We start from the raw sequence: 12,779 nt of genomic DNA on the forward strand, positions 1-12,779 counted from the left end.
AACATATCAATCAGTTTGTACTGACATACTCAGTGCTTTTCAGTGCACATGCAGCATTTTAAATTGCAAAAGCAGCCGTCAAACCATGTAGCAAATCTGATTGAGTTCAGGAGGCTGATGGTAAGTCAGTTCTATTCATTGATTGATTGAAATGAGCAAAGGTTTGCGTGTGTACATGCGTGAAAGCTGTGTACAGATTGATGTGGCTTATGTCTCTGATAGGTGACTGTAACCTTGTTTTTCTTTAGCGCTGATGGATCCAGAGGCACTGAGGGGCCTGTGAGGGCCGGGGAGTGAGGGGCCAGGGTAAGGTCACTGTTAGGACTCTCTCTCTGACAGGAGCTCCTCTTTCTCTCTGCCTCCTTGCTCTCCCAAAACCGCCCTCCCACCCTAACGACTCTACTAGTCTTGTGTGTACTGTATGCGGTGCGTGTTTGTATGTATTGTGTGTATTTCGTCTGTTCAGAGTACAGTGGATGTGCTTGTAAAGTCTGTGCACACCTCTATGCCTCTTCTCTTTAACGTTTCCCTCCTCCACCTTCTCTTTGTCTGGTCTTTCTTTCTCTCCCAGTATCTCAACCACGTTTCCTTCCAGGTTTGCTGTTAAGCCGCTTTCCAAGCTTCGTCTGCCTGCAATAACAAAGCAGATCACATACTAAGACTTAAAAAAAAGAAAAAGCTTGGGGGCATCCACCATCCCTATAACACTTCTGACCGGATAACCCTACGTTTAACCTTACTCTCTCTCTTTTTGTGTGTTTATATACACATATATACATACATACATAAACACACTCTTATCTATGTATGCATATATCTGTTATGTCTCTAACTCTCCAGATTAATATCAACGTAGGGTCCTCTCTTTCTTTCTCTCTCTCTCTCTCTCTCTCTCTCTCTCTCTCTCTCTCTCTCCGAAGTCCTCCTTGACTCTAACACTTTGGCCCTCTCTTTCTCTCTCTTTCTCTCTCTCTCCCTTTCTTTCTATCCTTTCCTCTCTTTCTCTCTCTGTGTAGGTGTCTATAGTCAGCCTTATAGCTAATGCGCTGGGGTACTCAGACTTGGGCCCCATTAAGTCCCTGAGGACTTTAAGAGCCCTCAGGCCGCTGAGAGCTTTGTCCCGGTTTGAGGGCATGAGGGTAAGATACAGAGCTGCCCAGTGCATGCCCGTCACTCTGTGACAACACTACCGCATGCTAAGAATCATCATTACGCAAAAATGGTAAAGCGTAGTCAGAAAAAAGCCCAATAAATGTAGAGGATATGCATTCACCAGTGCTACACCATTGTGGCTAAGATGCTCTTTAAATGCATGTATATTGGAAACACTGGCATGTAAATTTTCTTAACATTGCGTCATGATGCAGCTGAAATATTTAGACAATTTGCTAGATAGTTACACTTTCTAGTTTTGAATACAGCTACATTCACATGCAGTATTTTTAAGATCTTTACTTTAAAGTAACTATTAAATTAATCTATCATTTTGGTTTAGTTTTTGGTTAAACGCTGCCTCATCACAAATAGATGGCAGTAGATGTACTCTTATTACAGTCGAGCTGAGAAAACAGTCATTCATGCCACAGCATTAGTTCAAGGTCTGTTTATGATGTGTCAAACGTCCACTTGCCTAAGCAGTCTACTGTTAGAGTAGTACCTCCACCTCACCTCCACCCCTTTCCAGCCTGACTTCAACACCCATATTTTGTTCTGCTCTACTCAACCCCCTCCCCAAGCACTCACTTTCACCCACCTTGCAACCACAGAACTACATTCAGACATCTCAAAATGGAGGCAAACCCCAGCTTATATATTAACATCATCTCATGTAATATTTGTGAAATACTCATGACAGTGCTAATACTGTCAAGAGGTTGTGATCATGATTATGAATCAGCAAAGGAGGAGCATGAAAAAGATACAGACATGACATCTTTATATGCTATACTTCTATAGATATAGTTATCGCTAATGAAAATGATAAATGGTTTGTTAAGAATATGGGGTTTGAAATTTGATCAAGGTGATCACTTTTAAAGCAGTTATAATAGCATAACATTTTTTAATTAGCTTTACACTTGTGAACATAGTTGTTTATAGCTTAATTTCAACTGCACTCTGTTAATACATGTCATGTAACTTGCATGCTTTTCCCAATACACATGGCTTAAAGCAAAAAAACATGCTCCCCTCTGTGGTGTGTATTTTAGTACATTTACCTCTGAATGAATGAAAAACAAGTGCCATCCCCTTATTCAGAGAGAAACATAGTTGTTTACCTTAGCAGAAAGATTTTTACAGAAATATATTGAATTAACAGAAATATGTTTTATATATGATTTTTTTGGTTGGCTGTGGCAGTACTGGATATGGATCATATCTATTTTCCTCACAAGCCAAGCCGGTAAACTTGGGTAGATAGCCATGTGCCAGAGGGGAACATGGTAGCAGTTAGCACTCCGGCCTGCTGATGGCTTTGCATGATTTGTTAGCCTGCCATGTCAGAGTATCATCCAGCCAGCCAGTGACATCATCGCTTTTGTGTGTATCATAAGAATGTATATGGGGAGGTGAAGCTTGGACACATCTCTCCTCCATTGGCTGAAGTTGTTCTCTAAATGATTTTTTTCAAAACTCAAAAGCAGTATACTGGTATGGCAAGAGTGTACACATGTGGAGATTCAAGTGGTGGAAATTCTCAGAGTTTTGTGGATTCTCAGAGGATAATCCTGTGATGATGGTCTCCACAAATGTAGTGTAACTACCTGGCTTTACTTGACTTTACGCAACTTTTGTGTATATATATATGATAAAATCCTTGCTCAGCTTTCTGTGGCCTGCCTTGGCTTAATTTGTTGCTATCAGGTCTGGAACTTCTTCACAGTGGCCTGGTATTCAGTTTGAGCGTATTCACTATTGTCAAAACCTTCAAGAGCAAATTACTTATATGGTAGATCTAACGATAGTACCCGATCCGTAATGTTGGGGGCGTGCTAGCAACTGTTAAGCCAAGAGTTCTGGACAAAGGATGAACAAGGCTGCTAAAAATAAACTAAGATTATGTAATATTCTTAATATTATGGAAATATCTTACTGCTTACCTAAAAATAAAACCATTTTTTTGTAAGAAAGTCTCTTTAGACAAAAATAAATAAAATGACCATAATCACTCTTCCACCCAGTCTCTTCAGCAACTACACTCTTAAAAATAAAGGGTTTATGTGCAGTGCCATAGATGAACCACTTTTAGATCCCTAAAGAATCTTAGTTCTTTAGAGAACTGTTTTTTGTGAAGGTTATGTATAAGAGTGAAGAACTTAGAAGACATCTACGGAGAACTCTGCAGTTAGTATAGAACCGTTAAAACCTTTAAAATGTTCTTCAAACTTACGGATCTTTTTTTCAGACTTTTTTTTCAAAGAGTGGTTCTTCCATGGTATTGTTCAGACAACCTTTTGTGGGACCTTGTTTTAAACAGTATTTGACTTCAGATCAAATCAGAGACATGCCATTTCAGTGTGCAGCTGTGTGTTAAATGACTCTTTTTTAAATGTATAGATTTCTCCAAAGTTATGTGTACGTGTAGATAATTAGGTACTAAGCACAGTTACAAACTAAAGGGAATTTCACTCATTCTTGGCTCACTAAACCTTTGTCCCCATAAAGCTATTAAAAGACAAAGATATTCCATGCATGTTTATTTAATCAGTATCAGACATTGTTCATAGAGAATTTCAAATAAAACCAGCAGAGGAACAGGGGACAGGAGGAACAATATAAGATCAAACCCCATAGATTCAGACACATAATGTAGAGAGCGATAATTTCATTACAGATAAAAAATGAGTTAGGTTCCCTTGACTTTTTGGTTTATTTATACAACTGTTGTATGGGTATACGCAGGACATAGATTTAAAGATCAGAATGGTCTGTTGTGAGTTATTCTCAGACTTCTCTCTCTCTCTTCCATCTGTCTTCCTTCCACCGCTCCTTCTTTCCTCCTGTGTATTAGGTTGTGGTGAATGCTCTGGTGGGAGCCATCCCCTCCATTATGAATGTGCTGTTGGTGTGTCTTATCTTCTGGCTCATCTTCAGTATCATGGGGGTCAACTTGTTTGCCGGAAAGTACAACTACTGCTTTAACGATACATCAGAGGAGTATTTTGATCCGTCGGATGTTAACAACATGACGGAATGTTTTGCACTTATCAATGCAAATCACACTGAAGTTCGCTGGAAGAACGTCAAAATCAACTTCGATAATGTGGGTGCTGGGTACCTGGCACTTTTGCAAGTGGTATGTGTTATTTTGTTAATACTTTTTTATTAAAGGCATGTAAATGCTATATAGCCCTGTATGCTATTGAGGCCATGTATAAATAGCTATTCACACTCCTATGCAAACGGCAGAGGCCACCCTTCATGTCATTTCTAATTTCAGAACAGCCAAGCTGTTCATTTTGTTACTGTCAGAAAATTAGGAGCCTCAACATCTAAATATAGTATCATTTTTTCAGTATTTAATGTGTCCATTCTTTGCTTTTATTGTAGCTTCTATTATTTTCAGGAGACTTGCTTTAAAAGAAATCTGTAGGGATGTTTTTTCCATACCTACAAAGTTCTGTTCAAAGTTCTGAAATTGGTTGCGTTTTCTGCTTCTCATGATCCAGATAATCCCAAACACATTCAGTAAGGCTGAGGTTTGGGGGTGGTCAGTCCATTGATCTGACAACATCAGCAGCTTCTTTGTTGAATGAAGGGTGGTGTGTTATTGTGTGATAAAATGCATTGATTCTGGCACAAAATTATTGGCCAGCTAAATTCTCGTGACTAGTAAGTCCAAGCTGGAACATGTGAGAAACTAACAGTCTAAAACACTAACTAACTGACCCCTTTATCTTTCTCTTCTTTTAGGCCACATTCAAAGGTTGGATGGACATTATGTATGCAGCTGTGGATTCTAGAAAGGTAAAAATATCTCCTTATTGCTCTGCCTTGTATTTCTGTTGTATGTATTTGTTTAAAAATGTCCAGTGAGCTTTCCATTTGTTTGATTTGAGTGTTGCCAAATCTGTTATTGAGTTGGTTGTTCATGTAAAGACACACAGCAATCTTGATTAAAATATGTAGTCAGTAACTGCCTTCAGTAAGTTGTTGGTTTTTGTTATTTCCAGGTTGAAGACCAGCCACTCTATGAAGACAATATCTACATGTACATATACTTTGTCATCTTCATTATTTTTGGCTCCTTCTTTACACTTAATCTCTTCATTGGTGTCATCATTGACAATTTCAACCAACAGAAGAAAAAGATAAGTGTTTATCTCTTTACACCTGTTTTCCTTGATGTAATCTCCTTTCTCTACTCTTTCAGGCCTTGGTCTATCTTCAAGAATGTGCTCATTTAAATTGACATTTTGTGTCAGTGTCAGAGTTTTTTCTGTGGGAGACACTAAAATCACTTTGAACTTACTTGCTTAAATCTAACGAAGCACCACAGGCACGCGTGTCATTATAGAAGTAAAGTGCCAGATTGTAACCAGTGCTGTTTTGTCCCCATACTTTGGAGGCCAGGACATCTTCATGACGGAAGAACAGAAGAAATACTACAATGCTATGAAGAAACTGGGCTCTAAGAAACCCCAGAAGCCCATCCCCAGACCACAGGTATGCCAACTGCCATACCTGTGTCATAGGTCACTTAAAAAAAACAAGGCAAATAAATACATTTTGTATTTTAACATCCTGCCTTCCTTTTGTCTTTCAGAACAACATTCAGGGTATGGTGTTTGACTTTGTCACGCAGCAAGCCTTTGACATCTCCATTATGATGCTCATTTGTCTGAACATGGTCACTATGATGGTGGAAACAGATGACCAGTCAGAAAAGACAGAGAACATCCTGTATTGGGTCAACTTTGTTTTCATTGTGGCTTTCACTGGAGAGTTTGTGCTGAAGCTCTTTGCGCTACGTCATTATTATTTCACCAATGGCTGGAACATCTTTGACTGCGTTGTGGTGATTTTATCCATTGTAGGTGAGTTAAATGTACGTAGGTAGGTGGTCCTAACCTGTTGGGACAATTTATAATTAATTTTTGATTTAGAGCTTATATAGTTCTCTAATTTGTGCTACTTTTGTATTTACTTATTCTCTAAAGTAATAGTTTGGTAGAAGGTCAAACAGTGTGTCATGTAGAATGATGGTACTGTTTTTGTTCATTTTTAAAGATAACAGTATTAGAGTAGAAAGAGTTTTGCCTGCAAACTGTTGAAAAGTCAAAAATATATATTTTATTCCATTAAATAGAGTACAGTAAAAAAAACAAGACAAATTGAGCAAACATTTCAGTTTTTTGCTATCATCCATGCTCTTGAAGCAATTCTCTCCTACTTCCCTGCTTCCTTTTGAAGACTCCTGCACCTGTGTAGGTTCTGCTAGGGCCTTCTTAAAGTGACAGTACACCAAAAAGAGGATACGCTCAGTTGCAAAAACAAAAATCAAATACAACAAAAACATCCGAAACCATTTCAAAATAATACATTAATCAAAAACGTTCTTTTTATAGAAAACAATTGAGATTAAGATCCTCATTCATACCTTTAGGACCAATCCAAAAGGCCTCCCTCAGTAATAATCTTTTGTCCTGATCTCTCAGTATGTCATACACTGCCAGAATCTCTCTAGACAAGTGTGCGATTGCCTCTAAGTGTATGTGCCCCTTTGCAACTTTGTCTTGCCACATCCTGTTAATTTCATTGGAGACCTGTAGGGTTAGTCATGCAGTTTCCAGAGTAAGAAATGGTGGACTACAATTTATCATTATTACTTAGCTGCTTTAGCATCATAGCTGTACTACAAAACTTTGAACATTAACAATTTTTTGCTGATCAGCTAAATTTGGGGTGAGGGGAAAATTATGAAAATCAGACTTTTTGCCAAACTGTTCCTTTAAAACATGTATTTTTATAATTCTAAATTTGCCTTAGTTTTTAGTCACACTTTCTTTAACTTGAATGACTCATCATTTCTCTGTCTCTTTGCCATATCGCAGGTATGTTCCTGGCAGACCTGATTGAGAAGTACTTTGTGTCACCTACTCTGTTCAGGGTGATCCGTCTGGCTCGAATTGGCCGCATCCTGCGTTTAATCAAAGGAGCCAAGGGCATCCGGACTTTACTGTTTGCTTTGATGATGTCACTTCCTGCCCTATTCAACATTGGCCTGCTGCTCTTCCTGGTCATGTTCATCTTCTCCATCTTTGGCATGTCCAACTTTGCATATGTAAAAAGGGAGGTTGGCATTGACGACATGTACAATTTTGAAACTTTTGGAAACAGTATGATAATCTTGTTTATGATCACCACGTCAGCCGGATGGGATGGCTTGCTGGCGCCCATCCTCAACTACCCACCTGACTGCAACCCTAGCAAGGAAAATCCAGGAACCACAGTGAAGGGTGACTGTGGTAACCCTTCAGTGGGAATCTTCTTCTTTGTAATGTACATCATTGTGTCCTTCCTGATTGTGGTAAATATGTACATTGCCATTATCTTGGAGAACTTCAGCGTTGCAACAGAAGAGAGCGCTGACCCGTTGTGTGAGGATGACTTTGAGTCCTTCTATGAAATCTGGGAGAAATTTGACCCAGATGCCTCACAGTTTATCACCTTTGCCAAGCTGCCAGACTTTGCAGATACATTGGAGCACCCTCTACGTGTGCCTAAGCCCAATATAATCGAGCTGATCGCCATGGATCTGCCCATGGTCAGTGGAGACCGCATCCACTGCCTGGACATTCTGTTTGCTTTCACCAAGCGTGTGCTAGGTGACAGTGGCGATCTGGACATGATGCGTCAACAAATGGAGGAGCGCTTTGTGGCGGCAAATCCTTCCAAAGTTTCCTACGAACCTATTACCACCACACTGCGCCGCAAGCAGGAGGAAGTGTCAGCCGTGGTCATCCAGAGGGCGTACCGGGACCACCTGGCTCGCAAAGGCTTCGTCTGCAAACGTCAGCCTGCCAACAACAAGCTGGAAAACGGAGGGACAAATCAGGAGAAGAGGGAGAGCACACCCTCTACTGCGTCCCTGCCATCCTACGATAGCGTAACCAAGCCGGAGAAGGAGAAGCAAGACGACAACAACGAAGGCAAAGGGCGTAAGGAGAAGGGCCGAAACCAAAAAGATGTCAGGGAATCCAAATGTTAAAGCTGCAGCAGTGAAACACACAAACACTAACAACGGTCATGATAATAGAATAACAATAACAACTCTATTTCAAGCAAGACAAATGGAAACCCTGAACCAAACTACACAGATGTACAGATTAATTTCATTTGCAAGTAACAAAATGATATTTAAAAAATCTAAGATTAAAAGAACAAAACAAAAAATTGTTTACAAACTTCACAGGTTGTATGGATGCGGTGGAAAGCGGGGTTTCTTCAAGCTTGACTCTTAAAAGTTAAACCAAACATAATCAGCTTCCTGTGTGACACTGTTGCATCAAGACTTGATTTAAACATCAAATAGGAATTTAACAAAGGATTGATACTTGATATCGTGTATTAGAGGGCTACTCTGCGCTTCAGGACAGAACTCGTTACTAAGCAGGAAAATGAGAAACCAAGGGAAAACTGGGATTCACAGCATGGTGTTCCCCACATCCGGAGAATCCCGTGCTTATGCAGTGCATCTATGGAATTTCCGTCAAGGAAATGAACACTGCTTATTATGGAAGAATCAGCTTCCAGAAGCGGACAGCAGACGAGTCTGTGCCGCTTCATTTCACAAATATGTGGATGAACTCAAAAATGATTGTACGAATGAGCAGGGATCAGAGTGTGATACACAAAACTTAGAGCTTGGCTGATGCAAATGGTATCTTTGTGTTTGTCAGCACTAAATATACTTTACATGGTCTTTACATTATTTGAGCGGCGAAAAAGGGGAGGAACAACAACAACAACAACAAAAAAAATCAACATTCAACATTTTGCCCATGTCACCCTCAGTAACTCTGTCATCATATCTTTGTTATACTTGCATCAAAAGGCTTTTTTCTACATGGGCTTTCACACTGATAGGATAGGGGGCAATTACCAGGGGCCTCCAATACACATCTCCAAATGAATAATAAATTATTGTGCTTGTTCAATGCATAGAAATGACTTGCATGATGGCATGTTTTGATCAGAAATCTTGCATGAGTAATCATAGTCCACAAGACACTAATACAGACCACCACAGTGGCTTGACAATACGTTAAAGGCTGTCCACTGGCTAAATTTACTACCAGGAATTGAGTATAATCTGAGAACTAAATTGGCTGAAGACACTAAATTACATTGTGTCCTTTACTTGTTTCTGTTAACTACACTATAAAATAGATCAATTTGGGGTTTTTGGCTTCAGTACCTATAGAGAGCCTATAAACAATCAGTGGCTTTTGATGAAATGATTGATAGCAGTGTGGCACATTTGTGAGGTGAACGGGACTAAAGAGGGACATCCCATTTTTTTTGCTGCTCAGGAGGTTGTGAATGAACAAATGGAATATTGGAATGGGAAATGATTCTAGGAAAAAAGAACACTGTAAATCCTAAAAGGTTCTTATTTTATTTGTATGCAGCAATATCGCTTAGCTTGCCTACAGCGCAGGCCCACTTTGGGTCACATGGTAGGTGAGTGCAAGGTTGGTTTGGAGGGAAGGGTGGGTGTAGGGTGGGGCACTATGAGGGGTGTAGCAAGTCGACTGGCATTTTTGATCCTCATCAGGGGTAAGATTAAGATGGGCTATTACTGTTTTTAAGAAAGTGGCATTTTTTTTTATTTTGCAGAAGTTGTTACAGAGATATTATTTATGTGTTGCATTATATTACTTTAGAGAGTTCTGGTGATGTGTGTGTGTCTGTTTTTTGACCTGTTCATGCCAAAGGTATGAACTGTGCTTTTTTTATGTATGTATAAAGCCATCACATCTTTAGCAATGGTATGATTGTAGCTGGGGCAGGAAGGAATGCCAATCAGAGGGAGAGCCTGAGAGAGGGTGTCACAGCTGTAAAAGGAGAAGCCAAAGAGATCTGTCTTGCTATTCAGTGTGTGCTAGTTTGGTCTGAAAGTTTCAAGAATGTCCCAGGAGTGGGATGGGAATGCACCCCTACCCTCCTGTTTTTTTATGCTTTCAGACAGACTGATGCTTGTTGAGTTCCCCCATTTTTCTCAGGATACAATGCAGATTTATCATTCTAATGACTCTGATGTCATCAGGAAGGGTGTGCCTAAGGCCCAGAGAATGTGATTTTTTTTCTTTGGAAGAGCAGGACTGGGTGTGCTGTCTTGACACTCACACTGAAAGAGCAGGAGTTGCAGGGCTAAAAGACACAGAGCCGAGCTCCTCTCACCACCCAAAGCAGCTTCCATCTGCGTGTGGAGATTTGAATGTTTACCATCTACACAAACACAAACAATAACTGCAGTAATAAAAGTGGTGCATGCTATTGCAGGGAGGAAATCACTGTGAGGCAATGAGATTAGATGTGAGATGTCTGACTGTCAATCGAATATCATTTACCACTTCACTCCACTGTTGTGGTGGGAAAACAACAGGACCTTTGTCCAAAACTAAACCCCTGGTCAGCCATAGTTCTCATTAGGTCACCACCAACTTGATGCGAAATAGCCATCAGGGCAATCTACTGTGAGCAGACCAGCCACTACAACAGAGCTGTTGCACTTTCTGTTGTGTAGTGACAAAGTTTGGAAACCCAAGCCCCTAATTGGAACTGACTGTGGCATGTGTGATCAGTGAGGGCGTTGACCTGAACCAAAAACAACAAAAAACTGCTCACTCAGCTAAACTAACACCATTCACACTTCCACAGCACATTGAGGATAGACTGTATAAATTACACAACATCAGATCATACATCCATTTAAAACTAAATAAATAAAAATTAATACAAAAAAAAACAGCAACGATATTGTACAGTACAGGCTATGTTGCAAACGGCACAAAATGCTGAAAAGTTAAGAATGAACTTTTTAAGAGTCTATAAATAATGTAATATATAATTTTATTTTAACGGCATGCATAGTTTTGTGTAAATACGGAAATACTTAAAAAAATGCTATTAATCTAATCCTGAAGAAGAATAATAACCTGAATAGAATGGCTTCACTCATTGCCCAGGTCTCACTTGGTAGACTGTGAAACATTTGTTAGAAGGAGTAGATTTTTGAGACACTTTTCACAATAAAGAGGGGAATCTAATACAAATATATATTAAAATGCAAAAAGTATATAAATCTATATATAAATCTAGGCATATATAGAGCTATACTACATATGTATCTATGTATACATGTATATGTACATATGTGTATATATATGCACACATATACATATGTATGTATATATATGTGACATTAGAACACTGTCCTCCACTGAGTTGACCTCTGCTTGGAGTGGAGGGGAAGCACCACTGACTGTCTTTTGCTCACATTTCTTATTTCTTTTTGTGCAATACGTTCAGTGAACGACCAAAACTCTGGCCTGGCCCACGATGTGTGCATGTGTGTGTGTATGTGTGTGTTTGTGTGAGAGGGACAGAGGGAGAAAGTCAGTGTTTGTGTGAGTGCATGCCTGATGGTGTGTTTGTGTGGGTCTGTGGGCCTAACGCTCAGCGCATGGTGAAGTATTAGCTGCTTATGTCTCCTATATTTGGGAGGGGAATGCATTACCAGCACCTCATTTTCTACCTATATCTTGTGTGAAGATGACATACCCTCACGCTGCCCTTCACCACACATACATCCACACATACATGCAGGTGCGCGCACACACACACACACATATACGTAAAAAATATACAATGACACATTCTCCTCCCTATAAATCTTGTGACTGGTATAGACACCAAATTCATGATCTTTTGATCAAAATTTGAGTGTGTGTGTGTGTGTGTGTGTGTGTGTGTGTGTGTGTGTGTGTGTGTGTGTGTGTGTGTGTGGACGATTGTATGTAATAACTTGGTCACTGTAAGTGTGTGTGATGCAGCTTAACTAGAGTGTAGCTTCTTCCTCATCTCCTAGGTACACAGCAATGCAATTTGCATCTTTACATTAAGTTAGGCTTTTTATTATGGTTTCAGATGTTTCTTGTCTGTGTATGTTTGTTTCAGGTGCCTTTTGCTGCCTATTTTGTTGGATGAAAATTTAGATGATGATGTTGCATTACAATTCTCCTAAACAAGTGGAGCTTGTTTAAAATGAGCACTGGGGAAAAAAGAACAGTTCTAAAGGATGTCTGAGACATCTATGGAAAAAAAAAAAAAAACCTTAACTGGCATCAGCCTGACTTCATCCTCAGAGGTTGTAGTATAGATGGCTGGAGTGCACACTCTGAAGTGATGGAGTGTACACTCTGAAGTGCTCACTCTGTGAATCTCTTAATGGTTCAGTCTGTGGAGAGATAAGCAGTCTGCCTTCTGTGCTCAGCTTCTGTTCATTTCTGACCATTTCTTTATTTTTCTATCGGTACTAATTTATGTATGTTTTCTTTTGTAGCATGACTGAGATGCTATTTCTCTCATTTGCTAATATGAATAATTCAAAAGTGCTTATCGGTTGACAACGTTGTTCTTATCTCTTGCCACTGATGTTGGAAAGGAGAGGGTGTGTTGCACAACCACTTGGACTTAGTGAGAATCAGTGAAAGATTGTCTTCATTTGAGCACGAAACCTTTTTCCAAACAATAAAGCAGCCTTCCAGTTA

At 39.7% G+C, this 12,779-nt stretch overlaps 1 protein-coding gene across 5 annotated transcripts in view; it reads left to right on the forward strand.

The window, feature by feature from the left end:
* The window catches only part of scn8ab (sodium channel, voltage gated, type VIII, alpha subunit b), a 61,993-nt gene extending 49,214 nt beyond the window's left edge, over positions 1-12,779 (forward strand). For 4 of the 5 annotated variants that reach the window (XM_017720130.2, XM_017720122.2, XM_017720136.2 and 1 more), the window contains 7 exons: positions 1,017-1,139; positions 4,013-4,297; positions 4,915-4,968; positions 5,175-5,312; positions 5,563-5,667; positions 5,768-6,038; positions 7,056-8,212. In XM_017720130.2, the coding sequence (XP_017575619.1) occupies positions 1,017-1,139; positions 4,013-4,297; positions 4,915-4,968; positions 5,175-5,312; positions 5,563-5,667; positions 5,768-6,038; positions 7,056-8,212 (2,133 nt within the window). Of the gene's footprint in view, positions 1-1,016; positions 1,140-4,012; positions 4,298-4,914; positions 4,969-5,174; positions 5,313-5,562; positions 5,668-5,767; positions 6,039-7,055 lie in introns of all 5 variants that reach the window. The other variant, XM_037535046.1, reaches the window with a different exon arrangement.

This window comes from Pygocentrus nattereri, chromosome 26, assembly GCF_015220715.1.
Source record: "Pygocentrus nattereri isolate fPygNat1 chromosome 26, fPygNat1.pri, whole genome shotgun sequence".
Classification (NCBI taxonomy): domain Eukaryota; kingdom Metazoa; phylum Chordata; class Actinopteri; order Characiformes; family Serrasalmidae; genus Pygocentrus; species Pygocentrus nattereri.